This window comes from Colossoma macropomum, unplaced genomic scaffold (genome assembly GCF_904425465.1).
Source record: "Colossoma macropomum unplaced genomic scaffold, Colossoma_macropomum, whole genome shotgun sequence".
NCBI lineage: Eukaryota > Metazoa > Chordata > Actinopteri > Characiformes > Serrasalmidae > Colossoma > Colossoma macropomum.
The window spans coordinates 880,149-902,672 of record NW_023494788.1 but is presented as its reverse complement, the minus strand read 5'-3'; the positions used below and the strand labels follow the sequence as shown (position 1 = coordinate 902,672).

At 41.4% G+C, this 22,524-nt stretch overlaps 1 protein-coding gene across 1 annotated transcript in view; it reads right to left on the bottom strand.

Moving 5' to 3' along the window:
• The window catches only part of LOC118806545 (junctophilin-3-like), a 57,492-nt gene extending 40,565 nt beyond the window's left edge, over positions 1-16,927 (bottom strand). Inside the window, exon 1 of the mRNA XM_036567978.1 lies at positions 16,428-16,927. Within this exon, the coding sequence (XP_036423871.1) occupies positions 16,428-16,809 (382 nt within the window). The 5' untranslated portion in view covers positions 16,810-16,927. The remainder of the gene's footprint in view (positions 1-16,427) is intronic.
• Positions 16,928-22,524: the final 5,597 nt, after the last annotated feature.

The following is a 22,524-nucleotide window of genomic DNA, read 5'->3' as shown; positions in this document are numbered from 1 at the left end:
GATAGCATGGAGGCAGGATGAGACCCAAACTCGACCCGAGCCAGAATTAGCACAAAATCAGAATGAAGCACTTTGACAAGCAGCTGGCAGAAGAGTCATTTGTGCAGCCCATCTCGAAAACATTACAAACCCTGTGAAGCGAGTATTCATTCTTGGAGAGAGACGGAAAAAAACAGCTTTCTTTAGGTTTTCTGTATGTTCTGGTTTGGAACCCACCTCCTAGTGCACACGTTCGCGAGTTGTTCACATGTTCTCATTCTTTGACAACTTCTTAACGTTATGTGAAGTGTTTTTTAAGCTCTGTGCATTTTTGGACTCTTTATCTAGAAAACAAAAAGGTTTTGTCTCCAAAGTCAAACTCTAAAGGCCTTAGCGTACTTCTATTCAAGCTCATATACTTTCTGCGGTTCCGTGTTGCCTGTCGCGGATGCTCCACACCGCTATGACATTTTATGATCAGTTTCATGGCTGCTGGAAAACGATTCTTTCACTGTTCTAACTATGGCGGCGTTTGAGTGCAGAATACCGCCACCATTTAAGGTGGAACGGGAAAATTAGAATTAGAAGCTGGCGAATAGAAAGCCAACTTCAGCCTCGTCCTCTTGAGAGCCTAAATATAAGATAACCTGTATGTTTTGGTGACCAGTACTAGTTAGTATTACCAAATAACAGACTTAACATCTTACATTTAGGAGGTTTTCATTGTTTATTGCTCGTTTCACAGTGAAATTTTGGTGTATCTGCCAAAGCCAAAGCTCCTCAAAGCTGTCCATCTTTATTTCATGGCACGCCTCTTTTTTTACTGACCAATCAGAGGCTCTGTCACGTAGTGCCGCGTATCTGCAGAGTTCGCACAGCTGTTATGTGCACGACACAGTGAACGAAGCCTCCATGCAACGTCTGCGGTTGTTCATTTTCTCCGCAATTACATCATGTTGTTCGCTGAAGCCAGGCGAACGTCGTCTCCGCAAGAAGTCTGCTGAGGCCTTAACTTAGTTCTATAAGGTTATATAAACACTTCAAATACACACAAGAGGACCAATCAGGTTCTGCTTCTTTGTCGTGTCGCCGCTCTCCTCAGCGAGTGTGGTAAACGTTTATAAAACTTTATGAAACGTTAAATGTGTTACAAATGTGTAGTAACTAAATAGTAAATTCATTCATCCATCTTTCCTTTTTCTTCTTTCTCCCAAAAATAAGACATTTTGGCTCATTAGAGTCATATTTCTGATATAAAACACAACCTTATACTGCCTTTAGACGGACCTGCTACACCTACTCGCTGGGACAGTTTATTACAGGAGCTGTTTCTGTCGGACTAAAGGAAATTTAAACCAGTGGTTCCTAAAACTGACCTCTACATTAGACAAAGCATTTAGCACTGACCTTTAAACTTAATCTATCAATCAATGCTTTTTCTGAGTAAGAAAAAGATGATTTGTCCTAATACAAGAAATAAAAGTCCTAAACAAATAAATAATACAAATAAATGTCATAAAAATGTCATAGAAAGCGTTAAATTTAACACTAATTTTCTGTTTTAAAATAAATGATGAGAATAAACTGTTTGTGTTTTTTGAAAATCATTGCTTATTGATTTTAACAAGCTTCAGTTCCAGCCAAAACCTTAACAAGCTTCAGTTAGTCCAGAACGCTGCAGCCAGAGTTCTCAGCAAAACCAGGAAATTCGACCACATTAGCCCAATTTTGTGTACCTTACATTGGTTGCCAGTTAAATTCCGCATTGAGTACAAAATTCTTCTACTGACGTATAAAGCTCTGAATGGCCTTGATCCTCAGTACCTCAGTGACCTTATTTCCTACTATCAACCGACACGCCCACTTAGATCACAAGGTGCTGCTCATTATTAGTGCCCTAGAATAAATAAAGTTACGTCAGGGGGAGGAGCCTTTTCATACAAAGCCCCCCAGCTTTGGAATAACCCACCAGTCTGTGTTCGGGACTCAGACACAGCCTCCATCTTTAAGTCTAGGCTAAAAACTTACCTGTTTAGTCGAGCCTTTGGTTAATTTGTTTTCCTAATTTCCTAATTATCTGTCCACAAAGCTGCTTTGTGACAACATCTGTTGTAAAAGGCGCTATATAAATAAATTTGACTTGACTTGACTTATTTTCATGTTTTGCCAGATAGAACCTTATAATTCCAAGCAGAAAGTGAGTTCTTAGGATTAGAAGGTTCTATCTGCATTTGACCTGTTGCAAAAAAACTCATTTAGAAATCTGATAGGATTTTTATATTGTGCATTTAGAATAGATTTAGCGTGTTTCTCATGGTCATGTATGAAAGAGACACATTCCACATGTCAGTTTTGCTATTTGGAGTCCAAAACCTTTGAAGCTCAATATCTCAAAACTGCTCAGAAGGCAGACAGAACCTTATAATTCTAAAGGGATGATTGATGTTAACATCTTCACGCGACGCCCTCACGTTCACAGATACATAGACTGGCTTAAAGCCACAACAGCTGCAACAGTCTCAAGTCTCATGAAAAAGCCAATCAAAACACAGAAACACAGATACCCTGTGATTCCCAGTGGCGAACCATGACTATTCAAGCTTGGACTTCAGTTCAAGCCCTAAATACACCATTATAAATACAACATTCTGACCACCTCCTTGTTTCTACACTCATTGTCCATTTTATCAGCTCCACTTACTATATAGGTGCACTTTGTAGTTCTACAGTTACAGACTGTAGTCCATCTGTTTCTCTGATACTTTGTTAGCCCCCTTTTACCCTGTTCTTCAGTGGTCAGGACCCCCATGGACCCTCACAGACCAGGTACTATTTGGGTGGTGGATCATTCTCAGCACTGCAGTAACACTGACGTGGTGGTGGTGTGTTAGTGTGTGTTGTGCTGGTCTGAGTGGATCAGACACAGCAGTGCTGCTGGAGTTTTTAAACACCTCAGTGTCACTGCTGGACTGAGAATAGTCCACCAACCAAAAATATCCAGCCAACAGTGTCCTGTGGGCAGCGTCCTGTGACCACTGATGAAGGACTAGAGGATGACCAACACAAACTGTGCAGCAGCAGATGAGCTATCGTCTCTGACTTTACATCTACAAGGTGGACTGACAAGGGTAGGAGTGTCTAATAGAGTGGACAGTGAGTGGACACAGTGTTTAAAAACTCCAGCAGCACTGCTGTGTCTGATCCACTCAGACCAGCACAACACACACTAACACACCACCACCACGTCAGTGTTACTGTTTAGTTTGTTAAGTTTGTTTGACAAAGCCTTTTCTATGGAATTTCAGGTTGTTGTTAAAGTGCTGCTTGGCCATTATAATGTTGGTCAGGAGTTGCTCGGCCATTGCTGTGTTATTCTATATAGTTGCTAAGGTGTTGCAAGGCCATTGGTATGGTATTCCAGGTGGTTGTTAAGGAGTTGCTAGGCCTCTGCTATGTTACTCCATATGGTTGCTAAGGTGTTGCAAAGGCCACTGGTATGGCATTCCAGGTGGTTGTTAAGGAGTTGCTCAGCCTTTGCTATGTTATTCTATATGGTTTGCTAAGGTGTTGCAAGGCCACTGGTATGGCATTCCAGGTGGTTGTTAAGGAGTTGCTAGGTCTCTGCTATGTTACTCCATATGGCTGCTAAGGTGTTGCAAGGCCACTGGTTTGGTATTCCAGGTGGTCGTTAAGGAGTTGCCTGGACTTTGCTATGTTATTTTATATGGTTGCTAAGGTGTTGCAAGGCCATTGGTATGGCATTCCAGGTGGTTGTTAGGGGTTGCTAGGCCTCTGCTATGTTACTCCATATGGCTGCTAGGGTGTTGCAAGGCCACTGGTATGGTATTCCAGGTGGTCGTTAAGGAGTTGCCTGGACTTTGCTATGTTATTCTATATGGTTGCTAAGGTGCTGCAAGGCCATTGGTATGATATTCCAGGTGGTTGTTAAGGAGTTGTGTGGCCTCTGCTTCTTTCTTCATTGATTGGTTGGAGCCTGCATTTCTGATTTAGTTTGTTTTGATGTCAAACAATGAAACGACTGTATGCATAACAATATCTTTTCATCAAATTCAAATCGTAATGAAAATAATTACGTACAAAAAAATGCAATATGTATCAAACATTTAGATTCTACATTCTTGACAAAGTTTCTGTTCAGAAATAACTACTATAAAATTACAGCATGCTTTTTTATCTCTGGTTGTAATGGGAACTTTTAGGAGTTACACTAACTCAAGAAGAAAGTCGTCTTTTCGAGAGAGAGAGGGGGGGAGAGAGAGAGAGAGAGAGAGAGAGAGAGAGACAGAGAGACATGACATCAGTGCTGGAGCTCTCCGCTGTGCTGAAGCTCTGGCCTGTTTCTGCTGGCTTTAAAACGCTCGCATCTCTGCTAACGAGCGCGTTCTAATCATGATCTAATCATGTCACATCTCTGTAACCCTGATGAGCCTGCTGGACCAAACCAAGCATGAACAAAAGCAACTCCTCGTGACACATTTCTCCGAGAACATCTGATTGAATCTCCTCCTTCGAACCCCCTGCAGCTATGAAAATAATAATGATAACAATGTAAGGAATAAATGAAAATCTCGTTCACGTTTGTGCTTCAGCAGCTGCCCACTGACTTCTGTCCTAAGTGCACTTTGAGTCAACAGCTCTGTTCTTTTATGACATGATTGCCCCTCATAAACAAACACTAGAGATACTTCAGGTAAATATAAAGCAGATAAAAGAGGGAGTATATCTTTAACCTTAGTATTAATCACCTGTAAACAGTGGTGGACAGTAATGAAGTAAATGTAATTCATTACTATACTTAAGTGCATCTGTACTTTACAGAAGTATTTCTATTTTGGATGACGTTTTACTTTCACTCCCCCACATTTCAAAGTCAAATATCAGGGCACAGCTCACTTAGTTTTGACCTGTTGGTCATACCGACCCAGTGCAGCACACGGTTCTACATCAGTGCAGCAGCGTAAAATTTTGGGAGAGTCTATTCAACATAAATGATGAACTAACCTAACTTTGTGTAAACAGACCACAATATAGAAATATGTACTCATATGCAGTTGTGACTGACGTGTCTTTTTTCTGAATTTATACAAACATATTTCATTTTATAATAAATTAGTTTTGGCTAGTTTATGTTTATGAACAGAGACCTACAGATGCAGTTTAGTAAAGGAAACTCATTTGTGAATCTGAGTTTAAAGTTTTTATTAAACTTAAACTTGTAACTAAATTCAAATAAATCCTAAACTGAAACTTTGCTTGTTTGTAAAAAGTGATTTCAGAGCCACTCAGTTCTACCTGATGGAAACTGTTTGCTTTCAGTGTTTTGTGCTTATGATAATTTTAATAGACATCAGCGTCACTAATTAATGACCTTCTATTAAAAGACTGGTTTACCAAGAGAGACACTGGAGTATTTTCACCTAAAATGAGAGTCTTGTTATAAAAATGATAACAGGACATTAAAGCCATAATTAATCTTTTAGTACTTTCGATACTTAAGTACATTTGAAGGCAAATACTTTTGTACTTTTACTCAAGTGGAGGTCTAAAGGGAGGAACTTCTACTTTTACTGGAGTAATATTTTACCTTGGGTATCTCTACTTTAACTCAGGTACATGGTTTGTGTACTTCGTCCACCACTGCCTGTAAATGAGTCAGCTGATGGAGCTCCTCTAGCATCACCAAACCCCCAAGACCACTTGGTTACAGTGTTGTGTGTTCAGCAAGCACTTATTGGCTTTCTATGAGTTCTATGCGACTCATTATGTCAGTACCGATGCGCTCTCATTTCCGCCGCAGGCCTCAGGGGACGCGCCGCTCATTTCCGGCTCGGCTTCCGCGGAGCGTAAACGGTTAATGCGTAAAGATCAAATGCGCGGAAACGTCACAGCGGCCGGATTGAGTCACGCTCCCTCCCTCGGGCTGAATGTATAATTGTTCCTGTAACAGTGTGCACTCATCTGTTTCTAGGTTTGAATATGTCTGATTATGCTTCTCGTTCTCTGCTGTTTCAAAGCCGTATCACATTCAGGAATCTTTCTTTGTGTAGTTTTAATCAGTTTGGGCCTCCTTTAAATTTGTATGCCCCATATAGTGAGTGGAATTCGTGCCAGGAGAGGATTTAGGCTCCTGCAGAGCGGCGCGGCGCGAGTTCGAATCAGCTCCGCCATGAATTATTAATCTCTCTGTCTTTTTCACCGAGTCAGCACTTTCACCTCAGAGTAACTGTGGAGTAGTGTGTGTGTGTGTGTGTGTGTGTGTGTGTGTGTGTGTGGAAGCAGACAGACAGACAGAGAGAGAAAGTACACAGCTGTCAGCTTTCTGCTTCTGCTGAAAGATCCAGGACAGAGCTCTAGTTATCATAAGTGGAATGAGGTTATCGATGGATTATGCTCAGAACTTTCATCCATCGCCTGCTGTTTACTTAAAGGGATAGTTCAAATCAAATGTACACAGTTTTCTCCTCTTCCCCCAAATGTAGACGATGAGCCAAGACATGTTTGGTGTCTGAAGTTTTCTTCTTTAGTTTTGGCACTTGAGCGACACTGTTAGTAATTAAGGTTCTGTGCAGGTTCATCTTTCATTCATCAAGGTACAAACAGTGTAAATGTTCCCTCAAAGGTACTACAGTGGTTTTAAGGTCTGATTGTGAACCTTAAATAAGTTTTTCCAGGTGAAAAGTTCGTATTTGTATCTTTTCATAACCGAATGTTTTAAAACAGATCAGTAAAATAAAGTCCTGGAGACGAGACGGGGTGTGTGGAGTCAGTACAGCTTAGAACATATCATTTCAGTGGATTAACTGGTTCAGTTATGTTCCCTGACTAAAGGTACTGAGATGGACCCTTGAGGGAACCACCCCAGTGACAGGAGGAGTACTGACCCAGTGACAGTTTAGTATCCACTTGTGATTTTTCTGACCGATGTTGTAACTGTGATTTAAATTACAAATATTTTTTGTAAACAAAAGTCCAGGCCTATCACAATATCTACACTCTCAGAAATAAAGGTGCAGAAAATCTGTGTTTCAGTAGTGACAATTCCTGATGTTTCACACTGATTTTCAGATTTTGGGACACATTTACTTTAAAACACTAAATGCAGGGGCGTGGCTAAAATTAGCCTCCGCCTACAGATGAAAACTCTTTGTGTTTCGGTTGTGACATGACAATGACAACAGCATTTTTTAATGAAAAATTAAAAGTTAAAAAAATTAAAAATTAAACTCATGATAAATCTAAATGTTTCAACTTCCACTTTAAAAGAATTTAAAAAGATCTTGATATTGAAAAAAAAAAAAGAGTATTATTTGTAATTATAATTATATTTGTTTACGTTGTATGTAAATGTAGTTGTTATGGTTTAGGACAGACACTTCCCAATTTTTACATTTATTAGTCTTTTTGGCCCTTAACACGGCAGAAACATACACTTGCCCGCCCCTGCCCCCCCGGACAAAAAGTTTGTGCACCCCTGGTCTCATAATTGGACACAGAATTCAATAAAAGGACAAGTAGTCCATTTCAATAATACTTGAACAAAGTACAAATCTTCCAAAATGACAGTTAGAAAACGATTTTAATCTCTGTTTTCCACTCCTGCTATAAGATATAAGCTTCCATTACTTGCTAGCTACATTCGCCTTGTAGCTCTAGTGCAAAACTAAAGAAGTAAACTTCATTTGTTTGTTTGGAGTTAGTTGTTGAGGTGTTTCTCGGCCTCCGCGCTCACGAACAGTCTGATCATTTCACGTGTGCCTCTTTAGAGAAGGTCTGTTGTGACACCAGCACACATTACAAAATGAAGCCTCTCTTAAAAGCCAGAAATCTCTGTAAGCCTACCTCGAGCAGCATGCTGTTATCCGGTTAAGGGGATTTGAGTTAGACTCTCTCTCTCTCTCTCTCTCTCTCTCTCTCTCTCTCTCTCTCTCTCTCTCTCTGTGGTGTAGGCGATGTTGTCTTTCACAAATGGAATATTTGTCATTTCGGGATTATATAGAACATAAAAAGATCATCCAGAGTGAAGGGAAGGATGTGTTGAGCTGCGTTGATCTGTTGATACGTGCAGATGCATTTGTGCGAAAGTGAAAGCTTAAAGATAAGTGCTGCGGCCTCAGCAACTGCACAGCTGACCCTACATCAAACTCAGCGTTATCGTTTATGATGTGTGGAGCTGCATAATATGGACTAGGACTGCAACGATAAACACAAAATTCAAAATTTGGTTTGACATGATGTCACATGGTGTCTCGATATAATACATTTTTCAGTACAGCAAAAAATAAGGAGAGGTTGAATTTCGCTGCTATCAGAACAAAACCTCATATCTTCATTTTGGTTGTTTTTTTAGTTTTGGACGTAATTTGAAAACACCTGTTGCCCTTTACATTGTGTGTAAATTTCATAAAGAATGGATCAAAAGAAACGACCCAAAATGACTCGGAAAAAAGTCTGGTTCCATTGACTTACATTAAAAGTAAAGTAGTTTTTTTCTCCTATAAAGTTACCATTTTGGAGATACGAGGTTTTGTTCCGACAGCAGAGAAATGTTCCTCAGGTTCAATTCGATTTTCAATTTTCAGGCCAAAGTTCAATTCAATTTCCAATATTTTGTATGCTGAAAATGTTGTAAATGATTCTGCAGAACTCAGAACTCAGATTGGTTTGGCTTGGATAAATAAAAGTTCTCAAGCAGAACGTTTTCAGCCTGCTGTGATGCCTCTTATGAAACAAAACCCAATAATCACCCTAATAATTTGGAATTGGTTTATGAAAGCCTGAGTCATTTAAGTGGGTGCATGCACAACATAAGCCCTGCCCGCTCCCTGCCCACCTGTGGTGTGCGAGTGAGGGGCGAATACAGACTTAAACTTGTTTCAAATGTGATTTTTAAAAATGTATTGAAATCATTAGACCCTTAATATGGACAAAATATCAGACCTCTCTGGTGGAAATATATAATTGCACACAACGTGCAGAAGAACATTGTGTAAGGTGGGTTGTGCTTCGGACCCCTACCCCGAGCAGATTCATCTAATGATTGAAAATGAATTCAAAGAGAACTCAGTCAAAACTGGTGAAGGAGCGTCTTCTGAGGACGTGAGTGAATCATCTACTACTGTCATCACATCTTCATCAGTATAATGTTGATTTTGAGAACATTTGAGACCCAAACATCGAGCCAGACCTCTGTTTTGAGCCCGTGCATGTGACGTCAACATCTAAAGTCGTACGCCTCTGACTTATAAATGATTATTTCAGACTTTGCAAGGCGACTCACACACTCACCATATCGTCACTGTCCAAAGAAAAACAAGTATCTCCAAAATAGTAACTTCACAGGAGACGGCAAAAACTCTCTTCCGTTTTAACGAAAGTTCATGTAAAGAGATTTTATTCCAAAGTGATTTTGGAGCAATTCTATTGGTCCATTCATCATAAAATTCTCACACAATGTAAAGGACAGTCTGTTGAAATATTATGGAAAATACATCGACAATAATGGAGATACATGGTTTTCTTTGGACAGCGACGATATTTTAGCCTGTTGTTATTCTCCTCTCTCAGTAATGATGCATCTTTCAATTTTAACAAAACAATCTGACGTAGTGCAGCTTTAAGTACTGAGAACCCACAGAACTGCAGTTGAACATACCCAGTCCATTCAGCATCTATCAGGATGGGAAATTATGTTTGTACAGCTCTGTTCTTCTCTTTTTTTGGATCCTTTTGGTCTAAACTAAAACGCTAAAGCTCCAAAGTGAGAGGAGCGATCAACAGTAAAGCAGAACAGGCGCCGAACCAAAACAACACAATGACATCAAACCCAAAAAAGAGAATTAGGAACTAAATGTTAATGATAAAGTTCCCTCACTAATATAGTTGAGTAGAAGTAAAAGTGTTATTATTTGAAAAACTCAGAAAAGCACAAATCAGTCAAATTTTCGCTTAAGTATGTGTAACTGAGTAAATATAAAAAGTTGCCATCTTTTTTTATTTTTGCCAAATTCCTCTCCCCATTGTATTCATGGCCAATTCCACCTGCTAGCTAGTTCTCCCACTATTGCACAATGTTGGGAGGGTGGAACATGAAGTTCCTCCACATCTTTTCAAACGGCTGGTAATCATTAGAGCTCAACACACTTTTAGGAGAACACTAATTGCTAATTCTGTTATGTCAGCTAACAGATGCCTGTGTTTGCAAGGATCACATTAGCCACGTTTACATGCAGCCTGATAATCTGTTAATAATCCAACTAATACCTCAACTGTAATAGAAGACGTCCATGTAAACACCACTAGAATAGTCTAGCCAGATTAAGGCCATTCTGAATACAATTTCTATCCGACTGATCGAGGTGGATAATCCTGAAAATAATCTGTTAAATAGAAGAATAATATCCGTGTAAACGTCTGTATCTGATTACATTCCCTATCAGAAAGTTTAAGTCCGTTCTGATCATGTTCGTCACGTCAAAGTCACGTGAAAGTTTATACCGTTCAACATGGCGGAGCAGAAACTGGTCTGCAGAGGAGACGAAGTTTATGCTCTGATCTTTAAAAGACGGCGGTGGGACGGACGTCCAGCTTATGTGTCTCAGAACACGACGTCTTCCTCTCGGCCTTCTTTAATAAGGACATGTGAAGGACGTTTTCCTGAGTCTGACATCATTTTAAAGCAGTTAAAAACACAAGCGCTGCTCACTGCTGCTCGTCTCACTCTGACTGGACTTGCATGATGCTGGTTGTCATGGTAAACGTCTACACTAAGTGGTTCTCGCATGAGTGTCATTTTGGATCGGATTACTTGTAGTGAGCATGTAAATGAAGATTTTCCGGCAGATTGTTGAGTAGAGTGAGAATAAACACCTCAGTCTTAATCTATAATCGGAATGTATTCATTTCGATTGGTAAAAATCTTTACATTGTACCCACCCACACGGAGGAGACAGTTATACTCTCTTGGACTTACAGACGACTGTGGCATCATCAGGGATTTAATTTGAGATCTCTCAACCATAGGGCCAGTGCTTGGATGGTAAAACACTCAGTGATTGGTTAAAGGGCTCAACTGCAGCCTTCGTTGGTATTAATATCACAAAGACTATAGTCACAATAATTACTAACAAACTGTATATTGTGCAGACCTGCTGCGCTCTAACAGCAGGTATGAATCTGAAGAGAGAGAGAGAGAGAGAGAGAGAGAGAGAGAGTTAATGAACCCGATTTTTCTGGTGCCGTGACCCAGATTAATATTTAAGCTGCCTGTCAGGTCCAGAGAATGCTGTACGTAACGGGAGGTCAGAGTGAGGTGAGAGGGGTAGAGAGTACAAGTCTTGAACTAGAATCGTTTCTTCTTGCCTTTTCAAACCTAAACATTTGCTTTAAATGCTGTTCAAACTCAACTAAAAGCTCAATTAAAGGCAGCTTATTATTATTATTATTATGACATAAAGTCTGCAGGAGTTATAGACTCTGTTTTCTTCAGGAGTTGGGTCAGCATTCAAGTATCCTTCCTGTTCTGTTTGCATGATATGTCCACTGTGACCCCGTTTACACCTGGTCACTTCATGATTCCGGTATCTGGAATGTATCCTCATAAGATTTTATCCACATGCATTTACACTTGGTAGTCAAGTGCTTCTCCAGTTATTCGGACTGAGATCTGATTGCTGTGTGGGACGGAGTATGCAGATCTGCTCGTTATGTGGTAGCCAATCACCAATTATTCATTCAGTTTCTTTGTCTGCAGTGTGTTTTGCACAGTAGCGTCTGTCCATGTTGCTATTAAGCATTTCGTTTTGTCTGGACCTCAACCGAGTGTGTCCTTCATGAATACCTTCCTCACAGACACAGATCATGCACCCAGTGCTGCACTGCATGGGGAGGGGTTTTGGTTGTGCTGGGAGGAGTTTCAGTTGTACTGAGAGGAGTTTCGGTGGTACTGGGTGGAGTTTGGTTTTAATGGAAGGGGTTTTAGTTGTACTGGGAGGGGTTTTGGTTGTACAGGGGGGAGTTTGGTTGTAATGGAAGGGGTTTTAGTTGTACTGGGAGGGGTTTTGGTTGTACTGGAGGGAGTTTGGTTGTAATGGAAGGGGTTTTAGTTGTACTGGGAGGGGTTTCGGTTGTACTGGGGGAGTTTGGTTGTACTGGGGGGAGTTTGGTTGTAATGGAAGGGGTTTTGGTTGTACTGGGAGGGGTTTTGGTTGTACTGGAGGGAGTTTAGTTATGATGAAGGGTTTTAGTTGTACTGGGAGGGGTTTCGGTTGTACTGGGGGAGTTTGGTTGTACTGGTGGAGTTTGGTTGTAATGGAAGGGGTTTTAGTTGTACTGGGAGGGGTTTCGGTTGTATTCGGAGTAGTTTGTTCACATTTTAAGCATTGCTGGTATATTTTATTAGTACAGAGCAGCGCATTTCAGCTGTTAATGATAAAAAAAAGGTCTTAGGGTGGAGTTACTCTTTAAAGATAAATACTACAAGGTAAAAATGCAACCACCCTAATGCTTCACCCTACAGAAAGCCCACATGGCTCTTTGCTACGCTCAAAATAACTTGTTATTTTTCCGTTACTGTTTTTATCAGTTGCAGACAAACAATCCTGAAATCTGGGTGTGCTGCAGCCCCCTCAGCACCCCCACTTTCCATGACCCTGCTTGCCTATGTGGTTTCTGACACTGAATGACATATGGTAAGGTAAACATGGACAAAAGTACAGATAAAATTCAGACTGCTGCTGTTTTTATTCTGCACGGATACAGTCACAGAGTTCCCGTCACAACAGTGGAAGAACCCAAGTGACTGCTGAGCGTGTTGGAGGCCTGGCGGTGGAGTTTTTTGTGCTGGTTATATTATGAATGAACTGCTGCTTACAGTGCACTGACACTGTTTGATGAGAGATGATACTGCCACTGTAACCTTTCTATGCTCTCTCTCACTCTCTCTCTCTCTCTCTCTCTCTCTCTGTCTCTCTCTGTCTCTCTCTCCTATGGTTGTGATTAAGCCTTGCAGATTAGGGCCAAGTAAGTAAACACCATTAGCAGAGTGTGCGAGCCAATCAGAGCGAGGAGCATCACGTCCCCTGTGACACTCTGACCTGCTGCAGGAGTCTGCGTGGGTTTCCACAGCAACCTACTGTAATGACACACGCTCAGAGAGAGAGAGAGAGAGAGAGAGAGAGAGAGAGAGAGAGAGAGAGAGAGAGAGACTTTGTTGTTTGCTTTGCTGTTGCTAAGTGCAGGTACAGCTTTATACAACTTATTCTCTGCTGAATTTGTCTGTTTCTTCAAAAATAAGCAAACAAACACAACTGTAAGGGCCGATATGTAATAATGTATGTAATAATATGTCCTATACGCATCATCATATATATTATCATCATAGTCTGGTCCTTGTGACTCCAGTAATACTTTGCTATTCTACTCTGCTACATAACGTTGACATATGATGTCATTACATGTCATAATGCTGTCGTGAGTTGATAATGATTAACATCGTAGTCGCTAACTTGAGTGCAGTTAGCAAAAAATAGCATGTGACATAAGATGTGATAACATCAAACGTTATGATATTCGTCAAGACAGTTATCGGTAATAATAACATGACACTGTTATATTGCTGGACATATTCGGTCATGACAACTCATGACACCATATGACATCTTCCTTAACATGTTTGTGATGGTGTTATGTAGCAGGGTTCAAGTAAAGTGTGACCAAAATGTACTTAACTGTGATTGGAAGTTAATCAAACCACTTTTTTCCAAGTAATTTTGGACCATTTCCAAAAAACAAACAAAAACAAACAAAAAAAACATAATTTGAGACATAAGGTTTTGTCCTGAAAGTGACTATATTAACCATATATTATATTTACCACAGAGATTTGAGACAGACATCGATAATTTGGAGACTAATGGACTTATTTGCATTTATAATCACTCCAGCTGGTTTCCTGATACGTTTAATCTGCAGTGAGAAACTGACAAACACTAAAAAGTCACGAAGCTGAAGTCGCTTCTCATTCACCAGCTTCTTGTTCAAATTTCCCGTTCCACCTTAAATGGTGAAGCAGTTATACTCCGGCACATCAGGCCCCATTTAAGGTGGAACGGGTAAATTCGAACAAGAAGCTGGAGAATGAGAAGCGACTTCAGCCTCATAAAAACTGAATTTTGAGAGACATTTTACAAGAAACTGTTTCACTTTTGAGGAAAAGTTTCCTGCTGGAGATGTGAGAAAAGCGACTATAGCTGAGCTAAAGCTTAAAGCAGAGCAAACTAAGTCTGCTTTTTCGTTCATGTTTTTTAGCCTATACTACTACATCAGCACATACTGAGACATATTTATAGCCAAGATGGTAAAATGGACATAAAATATTGTGGCTCCCAAGTTGGGTTGAGTTTTGTTTAAAGGACAAAAAGGCTCTTCGTAACATTTGGGTTGCGACCCCTGGACTAAGGGATAGAAAGAGGTTGGGAAGTGGTGATGTAGAAATGAATTATGACTCTTTTTGCTTCACAAAACCACAAAAATATTTTTCCCTCAGGGGAAAAGTGAATTACGGTGCTGCCAGATGAATAAAGTTAAATATTTTTATACATATTCATCCAAAACCTGTCCTAGTGAGCTGTTCAGCGTCACTTCCCTGCTAAAACAAGTCCGGCTGATTTGAGACCAGCAGTGCCTCGTGAACGAGTCCTGACAGAGCGTTTCTCTGAGTGAATGTGTCTCAGTGTGGCACGGCGGCGGTGTGCGTGTCCAGCGTTTGGCTGCAGGCGTTGTGTAAGGTCCTGCTGTTTGTGTTACGTAAACTTAGGCCTGTGGTAGATTTGCTTGTTACGACTAAATGGGCCTCTAATCCTGACTCCGCTCTCACGCTCATCAATCCCTGTCACTTTATCCTCACCTCACTGCTCTGGGGTCAGCGCTGCGCCTCGACTCGGCCGCGTCTGATACCGCTTTGAAACGTGTGGGTTCTGACTGACCTGTTCAGTGCGGTGGACTGATCAAACGGATGTGTTTGTGTTTCTGAAGAGCTGCAGATGACCTGAAATGGATCTCTCTCTCTCACTCTCTCTCTCGCTCTTCTTTCTCTTTCCCTCTCTCTCTTTCTTCTCTCTCTGTTTCTTGCTCTCTTCTCTGGCTCTCTTGCCTCTCTCTTTTCTTTTTGCCTTCTTCTTTCTTCTTCTTTCACTGTCGCTCTTCATCTCCCTCTATTTTGTCCTTTTCCCAATTCTCTCTCTCTCTCTCTCTCTCTCTTTCAGTCTCTCTTCTCACACTTTCTCTCTCTTTCTCTGTCTCTTCTTTCTCTTTCCCTCTCTCTCTTTCTTCTCTCTCTCTATTCTCTCTCCCTCCATTCTTCTCTCAATCTGTTCCTGTCTCTCTTCTGTCTCCCTTCTTCTCTCACTCTCTCTGTCTCTCTTCATCTCCCTGTATTTTGTCCTTTTTCCAATTCTCTCTCTCTCTCTCTCTCTCTTCTTTTTCCTTCCCTAATTCTTTCTTCTCATTCTATTTCTTGTCCTCTCTTCTCTCTCCCTCCCTCCTTCTCTCTCAATCTCATCCTGTCTCTCTTCTCTCTCTTTTCTTTCTTCCTTCGTCTTTCTTCCCTCTCTCTCTCTATCTCTTTCTCTCTTTTCTTTCTTCCTTCTTCTCTCACTCTCTTTCTGTCTCTCCTCATCTCCCTCTATTTCTTCCTTTTTCTGACTCTCTCTCTCTCTCTCTCTCTCTCTCACTCTCTCTCTCTGGCTAGTTGGCTGCCCGGTCCGGATGGCCTTAATATGGGCCTCCAAATTTATCTCCCCTCACAGCATGTGGAGATCAGAAAAAACAGCTTACTTGAAGATAAGCACAGGCAAATGTGTTCTCAGGGAGCAGAGAGATCGGTGGGTGACTCGTAGATCTGTTGTGTAGATTTGTATTTGTTTGAAATGGAAACAAAATAGTACATCATCTCCACTCTCTTAGTCTCTTAGACCATCATGGACCATTGTGATCTGATCCGATCCCACAGCAAGCAACCTAATGAGATGTGTACAGTACTACACAACCTTAGGCCTCCTTAGAACATTCTTTAAAACTGTGTATCTGGGCAGTAAGTGTGCTTTTGCATGTAACATAGTATATGAAACTTGGAAAAACACATACAGAACCTCTCCTGGATCAGCCCAGGATCTGTAGTGTCCATATGATACCTGTTTGGGGTAATAAGCCCTCATTATGTTAAATCAGGTGTGCTGCTGGAGCTAAACTGAGGAGAAGAAGAACCAAACCTGTGTTCTTCTAACCACCATAGAGAACATTTCAAAGGGTGGCTCTTTGAAGAATAATTCAGAACCTTCACATCATGTAAACATTTCATAACAATCAAACGTTCTTCCAAGGACCCTATTCCCAAGCCAGGAACCATTTAGGAACCATTTAGGAGCATTTACCTCCATCCGAGTAGGTCTCCGTGCCGTATCCGTCCTGCAGCCCATTATTCCAGGTCCCCTCGTATTTCCCGCTGGCCCCCGTGCTCTCCCGGACCCCGTATCGCCCCTTAAATCCATGCGTCCACTCGCCCTTGTACACCCACTTGCCCTTGTTCTCCAGGCCGATGCCGTGGCGCTTGCCCTGCGCCCACGTGCCCTGGTAGGTGTTGCCGCTGGGCCAGGTGTAGACGCCCAGCACCTCGAAGCCGTGGCTCCAGGAGCCGGCGTACTCCCCCTGGCCTTTGGGGCCCGTGCAGATGCCGTGGCCGTGGGCCTTGCCTTCCTCCCACCCTCCGCAGTAGGACCCCCCATCATCAAAGTTGAACCTGCCCCCAGTGGACATGCATGAAATAGGTTTTGGCAAATACCCCAAACCTCAAAACGAAAAGAAAAGAGAGGGAGAAAAGTGCAAAACAAATTGAATTGGAAAGAGTTGGGGGGGTAGGGTCCAGGTAGTGGTGGAGGGGGGGGCTGGGTTTGGGAGGGGTAGGAGTGAGGAAGACTGCAACAAACACTTCTGCAGAAAACAACCACAAGAAACCGAAATATACCCAAAGCTTAAAAAGAAGAGAAAGAAAAAAGAGGGTGAAAGAATGAAAGAAAACAGACTGGGATGGTGGTCGGGGTGGGTGGGGAGTCTGGGGTGCTTAAAAGAAAGAAAGCTCCTGCTCAACAGCTACAGAAAACAAGAAGAAGAACCTCAAAAAAGAGACCTAAAGAAAGGAACAGAAGGTTCTACAGGGATCTGGATGGTGGAGGATGGAGGGGGGCAGAAAGAAGGAAGACACTGAAACAAAATCTGCTGTCCAACAGTTGCAGAGAACCTCAAAAGAGATGCTAAAGAAAGAAACTGGAGGTTCTGAGGGATCTGGATGGGGTTCCAGGTACTCAGGGGAGGTAGTCGAGGATTTGGGGGGGTGTCAGGAGGGGGGAGAAAGAAGGAAGAGGCTGAAAGCGACGCTCCCGTCCAACAGTTGCAGAAAACAAGTAGAAGAACCTCACAAAAAAGAGGCTAAAAGAAAGAAAGAGAAGGTTCCAGGGCAGCAGAGACCCAGGAGGATCAACACACGCTTCCTCACACCATCCTTCTCCCAGAGCGCTGCTTGTTATTCATTCCTGAGCCGGTCTCCTGCGGCCGCCTCTTGGAGACGGAGGAAGGCCCTGCAGCAGCCATGCGTCTTCTCCGGGCGACACACCGGCGCGCCGCGGAGCTTTCGGCCCAATCCAAAAACAGGTACGCTCTCAGAGCCTCCGGGCCCCACCTAGAAACCTGCGATTCCGCCCGGAGATTTGCTCAGGCAGCGTTCAGGCTGCGTTCACGCCTCTACAAACATCACGGCTCTTCTGGCAGGAGCCAACCCCCTCCTCCTCCCGCCTCCCCAACATGCTGCAGACGCAAACGGATGCTGACGGAGAGAGAGAGAGAGAAAAAAACACCCCACTGAGAGCGTGATCGAGCGAGAGATCTGCCTGATGCAGTCTCCTGATGGAAACAGCCAGCGATCCAACGATATGATATAAATCCGTTCTTCTTCTCGCTCTCTCTCTCTGTCTTCTCTCTCTCTCTTCTCCCTCGTTCCTCTCCTCCTCCTCCTCCTCCTCCTCCTCTGCGCTCTTTTAGGTCGACATCAGAATCCCGTGCCTCCGTCTGTGCATCGGCGAGGGATCTGGATTCGTCGCTCTGGTTTTAGCCCGTCCCCCCCTCTCCGATCCTCGCCTGGTTTTCATGTATCGCTGCTTATCTCTTTTTTCCCTGCGCTGTCGTCTTATTCCCCCTCTTCTGTCCGTGCGCTCTCTCTCTCTCTCTCTCTCTCTCTCTCTCTCTCTCTCTCTCCCTCTCTCTCTGTGGTGTCTCTCAAATCTGCTCATTACAGGAGGACTGTTCCAACGCAGCCAAACACATGCCCCCCCTCCCCCTCGCATGCACTGACTCTCTACCTCCACTTAAAGAGACAGATTCACCACACACACAATCCCTCTCTCTCTCTCTCTCTCTCTCTCTCTGTCTCTCACCCGACTTAAAGAGACAGACGCTCTCTCTCTCTCTTTTTCTCTCTCTCTCTCTCTCTCTCTCTCTCTCTCTCTCTCTGTCTGTCTACCCCAGGGAGTAGATATTGCAGATTGCTTTTCCTAATTGCCCAGCTTATATACCCCACCCCCCCCAAACTCTCCTCTCTCTCTAAAGCACAGACGTTCTACGTACACATCGGCTAATGATAGCCTTTAGCATCAGACACTGCATTAACTGCCTGTGTGCAGGTGTGGGGAGTTGAGTTTATTGTTATTAATGTAAGTCATTAATAGTGCACCTTTTCATTTTCCGTTTTATGGCTCTTTCGGTCCCACTTTATATTGAGCATCTGTAATAACCGTGTAGTTACACATTAACGACACATGCAACAACTGTGTAAGGTAATGATGATGTATTCACTGTTACAGATGGATTACAGCAGTACAGCTTGTGTAAATACACATGTATCTGCTTCAGTTTTTACTCATGTAATTACACAAATGTGTCTTGACAATCACAACTGCGTAGTGTAACAACATATTAATTACTGAATGGTGTAATTACATATGTGTAATAGAGTAAACTGCTGTTTTTCCTGCAACATTTTTTTTGTATTTTAACAGGAGGGGTGTAATTAGGTGGACAGCAGGTGGACATATATTTTATAAGCCACTAAAATTTGGCTTGTAAATAAAAAAAGTTGTAAATTAACCCTTGTGTGTTGTTTAGGTCGGTGGGAACCATTTTCAGTGTTTACCAAAAGAAAATATGATGCGATGTTTTATAATTTCAACCTCAGATTTCTTGGCCTTTGTTCATTTTCTGTGAAGAACACATAAAATAACCCAGTTTCAGTGTCTTCACTCTGTTCACCCCCCACACATTTCTTTTGTTCCAATCATCATGAAATTTACACACAATGTAAAGGGCAACAGGAAATATGTCAAAAACTGAAAAACATCAAAAAATGGAGATACAAGGTTTTCTTCCGACAACAGCGATATAATAGGCAGATATAAAACAGGAATAAAAACAGACATAAATTAAGTAGAAATAGAAAAACAAACATAAATTAAGTAAACTATGAGAGAGTTGGAATAAAAGTATGTCTATTGCATATTTACATAGCATATAAGACAGATTTCTTGTATTTACATGAGAGCAGGTATGAGGTAGTTACAACACAATGAATATAAACATAACTATGAGTATTAGCAGTGTTCACAGTCTAAAGTGCATAGGGAAAGTGTCATTAAGGACCTTAATCCCTGTTTTCTATCCAATTAGATTAATCTTGCATGCATGTACTAAATATTTTCAATGAAAAACCTTCCAGCATCCAATAAACGACTGCATTTCTCAAGAAAATTTGCTTGAATCAGAGAAACTTACCAAGCAGAAGCTAACAACCAAGCGAAAGCTAACCTGGCAGGTATAACAGAGCTAACAAACTGTCTGCCTCTCTGACAGTTCGTCTGTTCGTCCAACCATGTTAACATTTGGCAGGAAAGTGAATGAGAACCTGACCTTCTTGAAGATACATTAAAGCTGGATAATGTTAGTGAGACATAGACACAGCAGGGGTCTCCAACACAACCCGTCTGCAGACCATTTCATTTCTCTTTTTTCTTATTTGCGCTGCTCTGTTTGGTTCTGTTTCAGTGGAGTAGATTGAAAGTGTTGGCTAGAGGGATGTCAATCAAGCATGCTGATTAGAATATTAACTCATTAAATGGCCAACGTTTTATTAGAAACTTCTAAAAGCTAAGAATAACTCAGCTAGTTTGCATTGAATCCCGCATAGTTACTGAATAATAAGCCTTAGAGCATAATAAGCCTGGGATTTAAGGGGTTAAGTTCTCAGATAGGTGTGATGTGTTTTATTAAATTTCTCATTTTTTAAATCAAACTGATAAACATTTATTATTCAATCTTAAAGCTGTAAGTTTGTTTTGTTAAAACAGATAAAGTGTCATTACTGAGTGAGGAGAATAAAAACAGGCTAAAATATGGTGAGTCGCCCTGTAAAGTCTGAAATAATCATTTAAAAGTCAAGAGGTGTCGGGTCGGGAGTTTTTTACACCACAGCGTATATCTTTACATATTAACGTCACACGTACAAGCTCAAAAAGAAGGTCCGGCTCGATGTTTAGGTTTCAAGCGATCTCTGAATCAACATTATACTGATAAAGATCTGATGACAATAGTAGATGATTCACTCACATCCTCAGAAGACGCTCCTTCACCAAGTTCAGACTGAGTTCTGAGTTCATTCAATCATCAGATTCATCCATTTGGGGAAGGGGTCCGAAGCTCAACGCACGCTGCAAAATATTCTTCTACACGTTAGGTGCAGTTACACGTTTTCACCAGAGAGGTCTCCAAATCCCCAAAACGTGCATAGTGTAGCTTTAATATCAAATATGTTTAATATAATATAAGTTCCATGGGACTTAGCGTATAGATACTTTGTATTCAGAAAGAGTACATTTGAGTCAGGGAGGCATATGAGTGAATATCATTGTGACATCCTTTCATATAAATAAAGAGAATAAACTGCCCCACAAACAAGTGAAACGTCAGCATCATAACAAACGTCATAACAAACCTTCTAAATTCATCTCATTCATCAAAGAAGTGTGGGCTAGAGGGGTATAAAGCCCACCAGCATTGGGCTGTGGAGCAGTGGAACTGTGTTCTCTGGAGTGATGGAGATCCAACCAGTACCTTTGGGATGAGTTGGAGTGATCCAGAACTGACCATCCAGCATCAGTACCTGACCTCACTAATGCTCAATCAAATCCTCACAGCAATGTTCCAACATCTAGTGTAAAGCCTTCCCAGAAGAGTAGAGGCTGTTACTGCAGCAAAGGGGGACAAACTCACTATTAATACCCTTCAGTTCAAAAGAAACGTTGGATGAGCAAAACTGTGTCTACAAACTTTTGGACACATAATTAATAATTTAAACATTTACAAAATAATCTGCAGTGTTGGTGCAGATGGTTACTTTGTGATGTGGCATTGGTTCCCTTTTCCACTCTTTTACCACGCATAGAACATGACATTACATACTAGTGCAGAGGGTTATGCTTAGCACAAATAATAGCAATAATTATTATATTGTATATCATGGTACTGGTATTGTTAGCATAGTGGAAAATATCATGAAATAATGTGAATTCATATCTGCTTCGCTTAAGTTGAGGTGGTTGAGGTGGTGTGTTGTGTACAGTGTCATTTGCAAGGTCAGGTGTGTGTGTTTCTGTTTGTGTGTGTGTGTGTGTGTGTGTGTGTTTCCTGTCAATTACAGCAGATCAGCTCCGACTGTGTGAGGTAAAAATACTCTAAGACTCAAAGCTCCTCCTGAACAGACATTAAAGCCCAGACAAAACAGGTCAGACTGAATCACTGACCCAGGATCAGCATGGCTCCTCCACATTATGATAATGCAGTTATAAACACAGCTATCATTGGCCTGTCCATGCTCCGCCCACAGATGCTTTCAGTTGTAGCTGCTCCTGCAAGGATGGACAGTGTTTACAGCATGTTGTAAAAATCCCAAACCTAAAGAGTTCAGTTCTACTTCTTTTCTCCTTCCTAGTTTTTTTTGCAGCAGTATCTAAAAAAATTGACTTAGTATCTCAAAATATTGATTTACTATGTCGAAATAATGGTTTAGTATCTCACAGTGACTTAATTTGTCAAAAATGTGACCTATTGTCTAATTATATTGATTTAATATGTCAAAAATAATGGCTTAGTATCTCATAATGAATTAATATGTCAAATTAATTATTAATTTTCTCAAAAAATATTGATTTACCATGTCGAAATAATGACTTAGTATCTCGTAATAATTACGTATTATGCCTAAAATAATTACTCACTTTCTTGTTATTTATTATCTCCCTATTTCAACATAGTATGTCAAAAATATTTCAAAATACTATGTCAATATATTGATATATTGCTGTCAGAAACAGAGAAGGAGAAAAAAAAAACAGGTGACTTCTCTACACTCTTAAAAAAGATGGTTCTTCAAGG